The 14,938-nt window shown below is 49.5% G+C and overlaps 1 protein-coding gene across 11 annotated transcripts in view; it reads right to left on the bottom strand.

The window, feature by feature from the left end:
• Positions 1-4,601: 4,601 nt before the first annotated feature.
• Positions 4,602-14,938, bottom strand: part of SCML4 (Scm polycomb group protein like 4) — a 97,336-nt gene continuing 86,999 nt past the window's right edge. For 10 of the 11 annotated variants that reach the window (XM_082732080.1, XM_082732082.1, XM_082732085.1 and 7 more), the window contains 2 exons: positions 8,329-8,474; positions 4,602-5,818 (listed from right to left, as the gene is read on the bottom strand). In XM_082732080.1, the coding sequence (XP_082588206.1) occupies positions 5,693-5,818; positions 8,329-8,474 (272 nt within the window). In that variant the 3' untranslated portion in view covers positions 4,602-5,692. The remainder of the gene's footprint in view (positions 5,819-8,328; positions 8,475-14,938) is intronic. The other variant, XM_082732079.1, reaches the window with a different exon arrangement.

The raw sequence follows: 14,938 nt of genomic DNA, 5'->3' as shown, positions 1-14,938 counted from the left end.
CATAGCTACATAGAAGATTCCCCCAGGACACTCCTTTGTGTGTGTGTGTGAGGCCACAAGAATTTTGCTAGTTCTTCATGACAGGTCTGATGAATCTGATGGCCATGACCTAGCTAAGTTCTACGTTTATATAAAGCATCTGCTCCTCTATCCTGAAATAGAGGGTAGCAGAGCTAGGATCTCCTTGCCAATGTCGATTTGTATTAGAGGTGCGGTTACTGCATGGACGAGCTCTGTTAAAAAAGAGAAAGATTGCAGAGTTGGCTTCATCTCCAACGTCTGTGTGTGATTCACAGACATCTGTGTCTCCCTGAGAAATAACTTTTTCACCACCAGAGCTGTCCAACGGAGAAACAAGCCACTTCCTATGGGCGTGAACTCCCCCTAATGGGAAATAGTCGGGCACAGCCGTTTCTCAGGGCTGTGAGGAAGGCGATCCAGCGCTGGATGGGGAGGCAGAACCTTCCCGAAATTTGAGGATGCTACGTTTATGATGGAGGCGGCATCCAGTCACACGGGTGACAGTGCAAGGGCACTTCATTCGGGTCTGTGCTTTCACAGTGAGCTGTTTGGAAAAACAAGGCGCCGGGTGTGTTCCAAAGCAGGAACTAATGGAAGACGTTTGTGTTGGTCTTTTGAATCAAGCATCAGTGCATGGAACCGACTAGAAGGCTCAGGTGAGACGGTGGAGCAACAAAGCTGAGCATGGTGGGCTGGTAGCCCAGAGCAAGTCTGAGTAGTCTCCTGAGACCCTTTGGTCTTTGAAAGATCCTGCTGGGATGTCATCCCCCACTGGGTGACATCATTATTCACTCAATTTCTGAGCCACCTCTTCCCCTTTGGATGGGTCTCCCCTCCTCTCCTGTCTGCATCCCCTTCCTGTGGGCTCTGGGAACGGCATCCTCACCTGGAGGAAGGTGTCATTCTTCAGTTCTACTTCCCGTCTTTTCTTCTGGAGGAACTCCAGCTCAGTGCTAAGGGAGGAGAACCGCCCTCAGACTCTGTACATAGGATTGAAAAGCCCAGGTCTGGGCCCTGCTGGAGAGAGCAGGGAGTGAAGAAGAGCAAACCTTCCTCTAAAAATGGGCTTTTGCTCAGAACTGCTTCTAAGTCAGGGGAATTTCCTGAAGTCTGAGAGAGCCAGAGTGAACGTTCTTCTTAAGTTCAGCGTTTTGGTGAAGTCCATGTGTGATATAATACCACTGTAACCACAAAGGAATTTACCACAGGAAGTATCCCAGCTGTTGCTTATTAGCATTAGAACAAATTACACAAAGCAAATTGTTAGCAGACATGTTTCCATAATATTTAACTGGTGGCAATAAATAAGAGAGATTCTCTTTCAAGTAAATGTTAGATTTTCAAAAATCCAGCTTCCAATTGTCCATGAAGGAATCATCTTCGATTAGGGTAACCACGGGAGGGAAGGACTCCTTGGAAGCCTGAGACTCCCAGTGCTCTTCCCTCGACAGCACAGCCCGCAGTGGTTCTGGAAGCCGAGTGGCCGCCTGTGAGTGCAGCGGGGCGTCGGCCCTGAGGTGACATCACAAGATGGAAACAGGAATGACGGCATCTCTAGACATCTGACCATCTGCCGGATTCTCCTCTGGGGTTCTCAAGTGGCCTTCTCATGCCACCGGGGATAGAGGACGTGGCAAGACCACAGGAGGGCTGGGCAACCACTCAGTTCTTGGAGTGTGTTTATGACAAAAAATAATTCACCAACGGGTTTTCACCCCTCTTCTTAACAGAACATAGCGGCTTTACAAAGGTCATCTACTCCCTCACAATCCCATGTTTTGTTGTCTGAGGTTAAAAAAAAAAAAGGTGAGTCCAGTCTCTTCACCTGTAACCCCACTAGGGAAGAGCTGAAGAAGTGCCCTGTCAGAACGGTTGTCACTTGCTCACACTTAATGAAAACCTGGCTAGGCAGAAATAAAGCAGAATATTTCCATCTTTCAAGACCCTCTGACAATGACTAAACTCAAGTCCTTGGTCCCCTCTGGGCATTTCTGATTATCTTCAGAAATATGACAAGATTCTCCTCAAGCAATCTCAAAAAATAATTTAGAAATGATTTTAATGGAAAAAAGTTAGAAAGGAAAGATTCCATACAGCACATAAATACTAAAATATATTGCAGCTTCAGGGGTTAGGACTGTGAGAGGAGGTGTTCTTTTTTTTGTTGTTGTTCTTAAGAAATTTAGAGTGGTGTCTTCTCTCTCTCTCGCTGCTTTCCTTCTCAAGCAAACCAACCCTAACTCAGGACTCCTTCCCAATAGATTTAAATAGTGTATTTGGTTCTGAGGAGCTAGGAGCTCTTCATTCTTTCCTCCTGATGAAAGGAGAAAACCTTGGCAGCCCTGGGGAAGAGCAATGGGGGGAGCCGGGTGAACGCTCTGGTGGGCACTAAACGCCCTTAAGATGTCTGTCCCCTCCCCGCGAGGTCCCCAGCTAGGTGTCCCGCCTCAGTCCCAGGGAGCCTGGGCTGGCTGGCTCCACTGGGCTGGTCAGATCCTGAGGGAAGCTGACCAGAACCCGGCACCGTCCCCAGCTGCCTTCAGGGCGCCCCCTGCTGGCAGTAGTGGGGATACCTCGTCCCAAAGGCAGAGAGAAGGTTCTGCCTCTAACTTCCTGAAGCTGGGGGAGGCATTTTACACCCAGAGAACAGAATAGCTGACACGCTCTCAGCCTCTTCCTTGGGCTCTTCCAGCCACTGTGTCAGGACACACACACACACCCTACATTTTTTACCTGACGTCTTCACAAAGGGATCCATGCACTTATGAAATAATTAAAATGAGTTAGGCAATAGAATTGTCCCTAGTTTTTTTTTAAGTATTTAACAGACACGGGTGTTTGGAAATGTCTGGACATGAACACACACACACACACACACACTCACACACTCTAATTTGGAATTATGCAAAACTATGTCATTATTCACCACAACCTGAAGCGAAGCTACAATGGAATAACAAGGACCGTGTCTGTACAAGTGTGAGGCTCCCGAAATAAGCTCCCATTTGGACAACAGTGACACACATGGCCTGACTCTTTAAGGTCCATTTAGAGGAAATGGCCTGGCATGTTTTACATTTGCTGAGCTATTTAGCTGCTTGGTTTGACAAGATTTTTGAAAGGGGTGAAAATTAATTATAATTGCAGTATTGCTACAATAATTTGGTTGGCTAATTGCATTTCAGTGCAAAAACAGGCAAGGAGGAATTTCCTCCCCGGGTTATTTTCTGATATGGCAGCATTCATTTTAAGAGTAATGAGATTTTTAAAAAGTCAAACCTTAAATATCATGGCTTCAGCAATCTGTCCTGTTTAAAGTTTAATGCAAAATGAGATCGCACCTCCGTGAGAGCAGTTACACGTGAACACGGATCCAGTTTGCTCCGAGGCTTGAGATGATTAAAATCTCTCTCCCCCCGGAAACCTACTCAAAGGATCTCTTTGACATCGTTTGGGGATGACTTGAATCTGGGGGCACCAACGTTCATGCTTTTCTAGTGAGGGAGGCACCGGTGGGGGTGGGTGGGAAGTTGTGAAAATCTCTCCACGAGGTATATATATGTTGATGGAAGAGACAGGACAGGTTTTAGAGGACTGAGCAAAAAAAACAGCTCATCTAGGTTGTTGGGGGTGCTTTCTGCCTCTCACCATTTTCACAGGGCAGTTCTGAGTACATAAACTGGCCAAGGCCTTTTGAGGGGTCTTAGCTAACTCCAGACCAGCCATAAATACTTGCAATAAACAAACTTGGAGGGGCAGAGTCATCGATCACGTTAGAATCGTGGACGACCCCATCCCGAGGCCCGATTCCGGGTAGTACTGTCAGGTGCCCAAAGCAACCCACACTAAGCCCCTCCACAACCTGATGACCCAGACTCAGTTTGTGGGCAAGTTTCCTTCCCGTCTCTGTCTTGCTTTCAGTCCAGCCACCGTTAGTGTGTCTAAAAAAGGATTTCGCTAGGAATTTTTTCTTTTTTTTCTCTTCTCATCAAAGTGGGCCGTCCTCCTCTAAGTTCTAACTGATTTATAGAAGATCAATATGCAGATCTAGCTTGGCTGGCCCCAAGGGTGTACATCTGTCCTGCGCAAGGGCACCTGGTTGAGGGGGAGGGGGAGGAAATCCCTCCTTCTCTGTTCATCGCCCGAGACCACCCCCCGCCCGCCCGTCCCCTCATCCCAGAGAAAGGGGTGCTTTTTCTAATTTGCACTTGGGCCCAGAGAGGCCCTGAGATTTCCTTGATCCTCACCCTCCCAGAGACTGCGGAATCTAGTCTTCACTCCTCACCTCCAACCGGACACTGTAGATGTTTTTAAGGGAGAGGATATACCCATGGCAAAGGTGAATTCATTTTGTAAATATGTTTCCTCTTCAGCGTGGGAGGACGAATAAAAGAGAGAGGGAAAGAGAGAAAGGAGAAGGATAAAAAGAAGAATGGAGATGAGGTTGCCCTCTGCCTCGTAAATCGGGGACTCATCATCGTCCTTCCTTGGACACAGCTGCAAAGGGGTAAAAAATCAATTTTTTCCTATTACTCCACGGTGAGGAGGGAAAACCTATTTGTAAATGGAATTAAATCCAATGATAGCATGTCTGTGTATTTGTTGAGAGCTAGGAAAATTAGCCAGCGGTACAACTACATAATCCAGCAATGTAATAAGAAATCAACACTCTCCCATTTCAAAGCTTATCTGAGACATTTTTCTTCTTTTTTAAAGAAACACCCATGGCTAAATGTCAGTAAGACTCTTCAGCGCGCCAACACGTCAACACCCCAGTGAGGACTCTGAAAGGGAGGGAACTCCAAAGCCCCATCTGGGAGGAACATACTTCTAAATTTTTGCCTTTGCTGCTTGTGCATCTCAGTCAGTCAATAATGACTGGATATGAACTAGAACGTTCTAGAAGATAGTTTCTTCCCCATGTTGCAATCTGTGGTGCTGACTGTGGAAGAAATTCCCCATATCTGTGTAGGCTAGATCTAGTCCACAGAGACCCTAACCTGCCCAGTGAGCACTAAATCAGCAGGAGGCTGCTGGGAGGGTCTTGAAACTTCATAAGCGGTCTGCCCTCTAGTGGGAAAACACAGTACTTCAATTAAGTCGGAATAGAAAATATTTTTTTTTTTCTTCTCTTTCAGAGAGCAAAAGAATTCAAGTTTTCCAGATAGTGCAAGGTGAGGAGGCATGTTTCCTCAGAAGACAGCTTCCAGAGCTGAATTAAGCAAGGCTCACACTGACAGGTCCCCTGGGGCAGAGTTAAAAACGTTTAAAACGGGTGGTGCTATGGTGGAATTCCCGTAAAGACAAAGGTCTTTCTTCTCACATCCGTGGAACCCTCCAGGGTTCTCCTTGGGCAGTAGCATTGGGGTCCCTGATCTCTCGTCATAAAGACAGGACCCCTACTCACAGCAACCAACCTACCAGGAATGCTAAAATAATAGGCTTTTCCATTAATTTTTGGCAAATCATTAACACAGAGGAGCCTTTCGAAGGGGCCATGTTGAATTTTTTAAAAGGCAGAGATGCACAAGTTTTAGAAAAAGATTCAGTCTTTGTGGATGTTATTTTTCAGGAGAGAAGCCATTTTGTGATGGCGGCTGGATGTTGGTAAGGCAGAAGACGATCCTGAGACCTGCTTGTCTGGACTTCGCTTCCATCTTTTGAGAAACCTTCAGAATTTGGCTTGCTTCAGTTTATCAATATGGTAGCAGAGTTTCAGTGCAGGTCCCAGCTTCAGACCCAAGTACTTCATGATCATATCGCTCTTCAGCAACAAGAGAGCATTGCCGTCAATCTCCTGGTGGGACAGGATCAGAAACAAGAAAATCCAGATGATGGTGAGATCGATCAGACAGTGGCTACGGTTAACATGGGATCAGGGCACGAGGTAAGGGAATATGGGTTCACTCAGGCACACATTCTCTTAGTCCCAAGGCAATATCTTCTTTTAAAAAATAAATTAAAGCAAAAAGATACTATTTGTTCCTCTTCCCATACTCTCCCTGAGGTCATATGACACTGGATCTTTCATATTCCTACTCCCCTGATTGAAGGAGCCAAACATAAACCCAGTTTTGTTCCCAATAGCCCCTGTGTGATATTTATCTCCTTATCTGCTCTAGGGCTGAAGGAGCAAAAAGTTTACAGTGGACTTAACGTTTGTGTCCGCCATCCAAATGCAAATGTTGAAATCCCAACCCCCGATGGGATGGTATTTGGAGGTGAGGACTTTGTGGAGCCCTCAGGAATAGGATTAGTATTCTTCTACAGCAAGATGGCGGTCTGCACCTCGGAAGGGGGCTTCTCACCCTGACCTTGGACTTGCAGCCTCCTGAGCTGAGGAGTACATTGCTCTTGTTCCTAAGCCAGCCGGTCTGTGGCGTTTTGTTACAGCAGCCGGAACAGACTAAGACAAAGTATCGTCCATCAGTTAGACCCAGAAACTAGCAGTTACCCCTCCATTTCAGGTGCTGGTATGAGGCCCTGGTATTCCGTCCATCACCCTAATCTCTTGCTTCTTTCCTTGGTAGTAAGCCCACCAACCTTGAGCTGATTACCAAATTGCTAATTACACTTGACGAGGGATTTTAGGTGTTTGGCCCTGTTAACAATACCAGGGGGCATACAAGTAAATAATGTACCTGCTTCATCTCAGGGCTTAGCAAAAAGAACTACTAAGGGGATGCCAACCTCAAGGGTGAGGTCATGGTATTGTTTCCTATTTGTCTCTGAAAATGGTAACCCTCCAGAATGCTTGTAGAATTCGTGAACCTAGTAACGCTCGGTTTCCTCGCTCAGCTACATTGTTATCTTCAGGTCACAAGAGCCAAAGAGAGTTTGAGTGCTCAGACTGGGGAAAGAGACAGTTACAGGAGTCATACAGCTGAGGACCCCTACCCTTCTCGTGCACCCAGCCAGCCAGCCAGAAGCATCCACTCCAGATCACTCTGTCGCTGGCAAAATGGCAGAGTGGACAAATTCTCGTCCTTGGGCCTAATCTTCTCTCTTACCCCATCTCCTGGCCTTCCACCATGCCCTACGACTCTGGAAGAGAGCCAGCCTCCTCCCACTCAGATCCCGCTCAACATATCCCACTCTGGGATCCTTGCTTTCAAGGCCTTGCTGTCCAGGGAGCTCAAATACATCCCTCATGAAATGTGAGTGTCCGGTGAGAGGAGGAGTCTCCCCAGATCTGAGAATACGGTTTCTATGACGGAATCACCAAATAAAAGTGAGAGACAGGAGGAGAGTATCGTGGTAACTGGGCTTGGCCAGAAATGACGCTCCCTCTCCTCCCCACCCAAGATGTCTACAGCCTGCCCCCCTGAGCCTGGGAGGATGTTAGGTTTCCTAGCAAAAGGGAATTAAGGTTGCTAAAGAGCTGGCTGGGAAAAAATAGGGGGAGTATTCTGGATTGCTGCGTGGGAGAGCCAGCTGTAATCACCAGGATCCCTAAAAGTGGAAGAAGAAATCAGAAGAGAGCACGGGAGCTGGCCGCTGGGGAGGGGCTCGCCTGCTGCTGCTGCACTGGAGGGCGAGGGCCGAGCCATCCAGATGCTGGGAAAGGCAGGGAAGCGAATTCTCCCTAGAGTTTCCAGAAAGGAACCGTCAGCCCTGCCGACGCCTTGACCTCAGCCCACTGAGAGCCCGGCCAGACTTGTGACCCTCTGAACCAGAAGATAATAAACCTGTGTTGTTCTAAGCTAGATGCTTGCGGTACCTGGGGATAGCAGCAATAGAGGGCTGACATCGGGAGCCTATTAAGATGGCTCATGCAGCAGTAATTATTACCTGCCCCCCCCCCGCCCGCCCAATTTACCACTTTATATATTTCAGACTCTCCTAGTTTTAAGAGTCCCTGCCAACGGAAGGCCACCTACAAGCGGGGCACCGTGCTCAAGCCCTGACGTGCATTTTCTCATCAAATCCTCCCGGCGGCTGAGGAATCGGCGCTGTCCCGGTGCCTGGGCGCACTGTAGGTGTGCTATAAATGTTTGTTGAATGCACAGACAGACGGATGGATGGGCAGGAAAACAGGCATACTTAATAAAGGCCAAAAGGAGGGAACAGATGGGACAAATATCCCTTCTTAAAAACAAAAATAAGTGGTTGTTCTGCTCTGAGAAGCCTGTGGCTCCATCTGGCCTCCCTCTGAGCGGAGCCCGGGCTCTGGGTTTAGCTCACCCGCTCCTGCAGCCCTGGCTCCCTGACCCTCCGCCTTCCTTGTCCCTGCCCCAGCCCTCCCGCCCCCTCTGGGGCCAGGCCCCCACCATACCCCACCCCCCACCCTGCCCGCCCCGCGCCTACGTGCTTTCTGAAGAGCTCCACGTGTGGACCCAGAGCCTGCGGGTCAGCGTCTTTCACGAACCAGACCACATCCTCCACAGTCCAGGTGGAAGGGTTCCTGCTCCGTGGCTGCCTGGCGTCCGGCCCGTCGGGGGAAGGGCTCGAGGCTGGATGGGTGGACAGAGAAGAGATGAGACAAGGGGACGAGGGCCTCCCTGCCTCCCTGGGCGGCCTGCCCGCGCCCCACACCCCAGCCCGGCCTGAGTGACCTTCTGCGACAGAGAAAGCCTGGGAGCGGCTTGTGGGAAACCTGGAGCACCCGGAGGCCACTTCTAGAAGCAAAGGCTCCATCCAGGCTAAAGCCCTTTGTCCTCCCAGGGAGTGGCGTGCTAGAAAATAGATCTCTTTCAGCAGGCTGAGCTTCTGAGCCACGTTTGAGTTTAAAAAACCCCTCCTGCTCAGCCCTATCTCAGGGAGCCCGGGACCTCCTGCAGCCGGGTCCCTTGGTGACCAGAGAAAACTTGCTGAGATCAACATCCCTCTGGGCCCTATAGTGCTGGGGGTCCCAAATGAATGCAGATCCCCTCTGCCCCCACTGGGGACACCAAGACAATAGAGACATGACAGAACTGAGGTGCATTTGGGTGCCTCTTTGGGGTCTCTGCCACCAGAGCTTGGACCCCCTGTCTGTGAGGGCCACGGGCAGGAGATGTGGTCTTACCACTCCGGGCGCGCCCCACATGCCTTCACAACCCCTGCTCTTCAGAGCGCTTGCTCCAATCTACCCCACCAGCTGGGGGAACCCCTCGACAGCACAGGGCCTACTCCTGCGCCTGATACATAGCTGGTCCTCGATAAATGATGACTGCGCGAGCTTGTACCGATGGGACAATGCCTCTTCCGGATGGAAGGTGCGGGATGAGTGGAGTGCATCAGATGCCGAGCACTATTTAGGGATTGACTCTTTCTGGTATGTCCCAGACTAACTCATCCTCCTTCCTCCGCACCGGCTTCTCCAGCCTCTCAGGTTTCTGGAACCGTAGTGATGTCTCTACTGCTACCTCTGTCTCTAGCATCCCTAAGTCAGTCCCCACAGTGAATTATTCTAAAGCTCTTAGAAGGATGCCTCTCACTCCAGATTCTCCCTTGTATCCTGCTTCCCCTGGCTGGAAACCTCTTACCAAACCCCTGCAGCCGTTTCCTGTGGGCATCCTTGCCCTGGGATCTCTTTCTTCTAGAGCACACCTGTGTACACTGCCTCAACGCTTTCCCCAGACCCGGCTCTGGCTGTGCCCCTTATGAAGGTCCCTAGCCTATGCGCTGGCTCCAGAGTGCACACTCTAGCTCAAGGTCAAGGACTCTCTTTGGTCTTAATAATTTCTTTCCTTCTGAGACAGAAGGGAAGAGCTTTGGTGCCAGAGAGACCTAGGGACAAGTGCTGGAACGCCCATGGCTAGCAATTTGACCATGACTCATCTCATTAACTGTAAAGTGGCAACACTGTCCTCCAGGAAGGGCAAGTGTCAGGACTGGAGTGGGATCAGGCATGGCCCTAGAGCTCTTGTGCATCACATGCTCCCCAAAGGGAAGGAGGCTCCCGGCGCCCTCATGCACCCTCCCGTCCGGGCACACCCACCACGTGTCTCCCCAGCTTCCCTTCTCCATCTTCAGCTGGTGCTCTTTGCTTCCCTTCTTTTACACTCCCACCTTTCCACAGACATTCCACCAGCCATCAAAGCCCAGGCAGACCCTTCCCAGGCAGCATGTCTGCGTCCTGCCATCTGGATGTGCCCTTCCTCTGCTTCTAACCCCCACACCTTTGTCCTAAGATGCTTTCCACAATTGCCTTATACTGCAAGTATGCATGTCTGTAACCTCCAGTTAGGTTCAAGTTTCTTGAGGATGATCATTTTCATCTTTCCCAACCCCACCCCTACCCCATTCATTCCAGAAACATCTACTGAGCGTCTCTTCTCTGCCAGGTCCGGGGCAAAGTGTTTGGTAAAAAAACGGGACCCTCTCATTACAGGGTTTATAATCACTGACGCCTCCCCAGTTCTAAGTAAATGTGCTGGTAAATAAGGCCTCGATGTACTTTGTGGAAACAGTATCAATAACTCATTCAAAAGCCTTGAGCAGGTAATTCTTAATCCTATTGTCAGGCCAGAAGAAAGCAGAAGCTCTGGACAATGAAGCGGTTTCCCTACAGAATAATTCCACGTCCAGAGATCCCGGCTTCCACTTTCCTCCTCCAGTCCCAGGGTGCCGTGGTTCCCCGCTGTCTCCTTCTTGCTCCTCTTTTCAATGCGCTCGAGAAGGGCTCGGTTCTCCATCAGTGCTGAGCGAAGTACAGCATCGCATTTCCAAGTCTGCCCTAAAATCATAATGGTTTGCTCGAGGATTGCATTTACTTTGGGATTTCCCCTGCCTTTTCCTCGCTGGACCTGGAAGGGTCCCCTAAGGTGGGTTGGCACGGGGCATTTTGCCGGGAAACTGTTAAGGCACCCTGGGGCCATCTGAATGCGGATGCATGCTTATTAGAGTTGATTTCACTGCACTTAAAGACATCTGCACGCAACGTGGAGATGAGGAATCACGGAAACCTCGGAAATCGCATTCGCCTCGGAATCCGCCCCATTGGAGCTTCGGCGTTAATTGCGGTGATAATAGATGTTCTGATTACAAAGGCTGGAAGTCTTTCGGTGCCAAGAATGATTTTAGAGTGATCAGAGCAGAGGTCAAATCGAGTTTCCCATATCTGATAGGAAAAGGGAGAACCCCAGACTGATTCAGGGCATTGTCCTGGGGAGCCTAAGCTCCTCGAGCAAGGTCAGGGCACTCCTTTGCCAGGGGCCCCTTTGGAGGCGGCAGGATGCTGAGCAAGAGGGCGGGGGGAGCTTGTCTTTACTGAGGAGGCTCTCCAGGTACTGGCTGTGGAGGGAGGCAGGCCAGTTGGAAAGTGGCTCCACTCCTGGTGCCCGGTGTTTGCTGTGGGCGTTTTTCACTTTTCCAGGATGGAATGGCAGCAGCCGGGCCTGGCTTGGGAGCCTGGCCGAGGGGGCCTCTTATCATACAAGACCGAGAGCAGCAGGAAGCCTGTCACACCTCAGGAGTCGCTCAAGACCCAAAGCACATAAGGTCGCTGTAGAAGGAAGAGAAATGGAACTTTCCAGCGGCAGCTTTGTAAAGCCTTTGCGGTGGTGTGCGCTCACAAAGATAATAAATACGCTAGCCCCCCACGTCCCCCCCCTCCCAGTGGATGGGAAGGTGTCAGGAAGACAGATGGGTCCAGCCTGACACAGCTGGGCCAGGCGGAGGAAATTGGACAGCAGAGAAAAGAATGTGAAAAAAATCTCGCTCCTAAAGGCCCAGGGCATGCAGAGCGAAGAGGGAAACCCAGTTGTGACTGGGTGTATAATTAAAGATGGCGGCGGTTATTTCTAAAGTTGTTCCACATGCACCAGGGACAGAATGCCTGTGCGTCAGTGCTTAGAGCAACTCCTGGTACTGTCACAGCCCAGGTCCTCGCACTGCTGCCTGTTGAGTCTCTGTGTCTCACACATGCCCACAACCACATACATAATCTCCTTTGGTTCATTCATCATTCAAAGAAAAGTTCTTCCCCCAGGATGAAGGAGCCCTTGCCAAGCCTTGGCTCACTTCAGCCCCTTCCCATGGAGTGTGGGCCCCATTCTCCTTCTTCTGACTGGGTGGTCAGTCTCTCTGTCCATCACCCAACACCTCACCCCCGAAGAAGCAAACTCTAATCCACGGGAAGGCAATAACAATGGGTGGCAATAACAATGTCATATTTACTTCCTTTCTTGATTCGGAAGGTTGGACTAACTGTGGTTGGGAATTCTATAACATGGCCTATTTAATGCAAAAGTTAGGAAGCTTTTGTTATCTGAAAACCTTATAGTTCTTGGTGCTTATATCTAGGATGAGAGACAGGGACGAGCTTTCAAATTTTTACCGGAGTATCAGGAAAACCCAGGGAGATGTCAATATGTCCCCTCAGCACTCACTGGCAGAGGCCATAGGAGCAGGAGGCCAGGGGGAGTCCTCACGGTTCGTCATGCCGTCCCTGCCCACCCTCCTGCCTGCATCCCCCTGCAGTTTTCTGGCTTCTGTGTTTTAAACCATTTTGATTATCACCACAGGGGAAAATCCATTTTTAGGTCCCTTCTAGGGCTTATGACTCGGGTCAAACCCTCCTGAAGAGGTACAGTTTCTTACCACCAACTACTTACATCTGGGATGCAATTTCAGAGCAAAAATAGAGCAGTTCCTTGGGCGGAGGGAAAACTTACTAAGCCTCCAGAGGGCCCACAGCAAGGACCCAGCCTGATAGGTGACAAATGGGCAAGGAGGCCAATGACTCAATTCAGCACAGCTTATCTCTATGGGTTCCAAACGGGTTTAACTGTGCAAACTCGGTTCAAGCAAAGCATATATAGAACCCCACTATGCAAATGTGAAGAGGCCCTGGTTGGGGGGGGGGTGCTGGAATCCCCCCGTCCCTAGCCCCTAAAGCCTCAGAGGGACTCCTTGAAGCCCACTGAACATAGTTTGAAAATCCCTGGGGGTAATTTTGAAAGATGCTGGCTTTGAAGTCAGTTAAAGTAAAATCCTGGCTTAACACTTGAATCTTATCTTGATCTTCACTTTATCTGTATTGTATATAATAATACCTACTATAATAATATATACATCCTATAATAATAAATTGCAAAATATAACTTATAGGAAGTCATAAATAACGTATGGGAAGTGTCTGGCTCATATTTACGAAATGGCTATTTAGTAAATGCCTCAAACAAGCAGTCCCCTTTTCTGGGACTGTGGAGGACTGAGAGATGAGCAAGGGACCTCACGAAGCTGGGGGTCTGGTTCCTACTGTGGGGCAAGAAGGACATGCTGGAGATAAGGGAACAAAGTGCTACAGAAGGAAATCGATGGAATGAACATTTTTAATTGGGAGGTGTGGTTGAGACTGTCGATTGTCTCCCCAATATCTTTTTTCCCTCTTCTTTTGTAACAGAATCCCCGATTTCCAGCTGGGATCATGTTGCTTAGAATAAAACCATATTTCCCACTTTCCCTTGCAGCTGGTGGTCACGTGACTATGCTCCGGCCAGTGAGATGTAAGCAGAGCGGAACCCCTGTTTCGGAGAGGTTGGCACTGCCCTCCGTATTCTCCCCACCCCGTATTCTCCCCACCCGCTTCCTTCACCTTGACGCTAGAACGAGCATAGCTGGCTGGCTTTCTGGTATCTGTGGTTCCATTTAACATACTGGTTAAAGGAATCCTTGGAACATTCGAGAGTTAGTGTACCTACAAAGGGTGAATACTTTTATTTTTCTTCCGTGGAACACAGAGGCTCAACAATAGACTTCAGGTGCTATAACCTGCAGCCACTTTACTCTGAGGAAGCTGTGATTTTTTAATATCCCACAGCCCAGAGTGGTCCTGCTAATTATGAACCACTCTGATTTGCTGGGTATCAAAGTTCTCACTAATATTTCTAAGTTGTTTAAGAGACAGCCAGTATTCAGGATAGAGTTAGTGATTTGCTTGGAGTGGAAAGTAGCCTGTGGGCTCCATCTCTCTGATTTTACCTGAGTCCTGAGCAAGTGGGGCTTTCCCAGGGAGCAACCCGAGCTCCAACAGAAAGGGCTCTCTCTGAGAGCTGGTTCCTGGGGAGGGTCTGGGCCTCTCCTCAAGGAAGACTCCTCAGATAGCTAACCAGGGTGTCATTCCAGGAGAACAAAGGGCTGAGGTAGGGATGAATATGAAAGACAAGAGGGTTGTTGAAGCTGGATGGGAAGGAAACTACCTTGAGATCCTTTTCAGGGGGTCCAAGACTCCCCTCATCTGGGGGTACCAGATAGACCGGAATGGAGCAGACAATTACTCAGCTAGTGGCAGAAGTTCTCTTCATCGAAATCGTGCCTTCTTCTTACTGCTTGAATCCTACAGGTAGGACCTAAGGCTTGATACTCCACCAACTTGAATGGAAGAGAGAGTAAAAACCTCCTTTTGAAAAAGGGTTAACACTCTTAGGATTATGAGTCAATTCAATCAGGGGATGTCCTATGATCACTGCCCTGAGAAAATGGGAACTGGGTTGAGGAGAAGAGGTGGAGAGGAAGAGACACGTGAAGGGCAGAGGGACACCAACATGAGAGTTTTGACAGCCAGGGGCAAACCGTGCGGGCCCTGGCATCATGGCAGGGGCACAGAGATAATGGACGTTGACTGGACTACTCTATACCAGATGTTACAAACTCTGCGGACAAGCCTAGGAAACAGCTGGGCCCCCTCCTTTACGTTCCAATGTTGATTTGTGCCGGATCTTGTTCTCTGCTCTTGTTCTTAAAAGTCAGGTGGGAAGTGTCTCTGTCCACTCAAATCTTTTGCCCGGCTGATGGCTCGACGTGATAACGTTGGGAAGCAGTCTGCAGGACGCCTCTACATTTGCCAAAGCCCCCTTGGCTGAGAGATTCTGCGCTCTGCCCCCAGAACTGCCTTTCCCTCCAGCATTTCCTGCATACCTTTCTGTCCTCAGCCAGGAGAGGCTTGTGCAGGATGGGGGAGGTCCTTGAGAGGAGCACGTGAAGGACGTTG

Source organism: Mustela nivalis (genome assembly GCF_964662115.1).
Source record: "Mustela nivalis genome assembly, chromosome: 5".
Classification (NCBI taxonomy): Eukaryota; Metazoa; Chordata; class Mammalia; order Carnivora; family Mustelidae; genus Mustela; species Mustela nivalis.
Note: the sequence above shows the minus strand (reverse complement) of the source record. Positions and strands in the feature narration are given on the sequence as shown.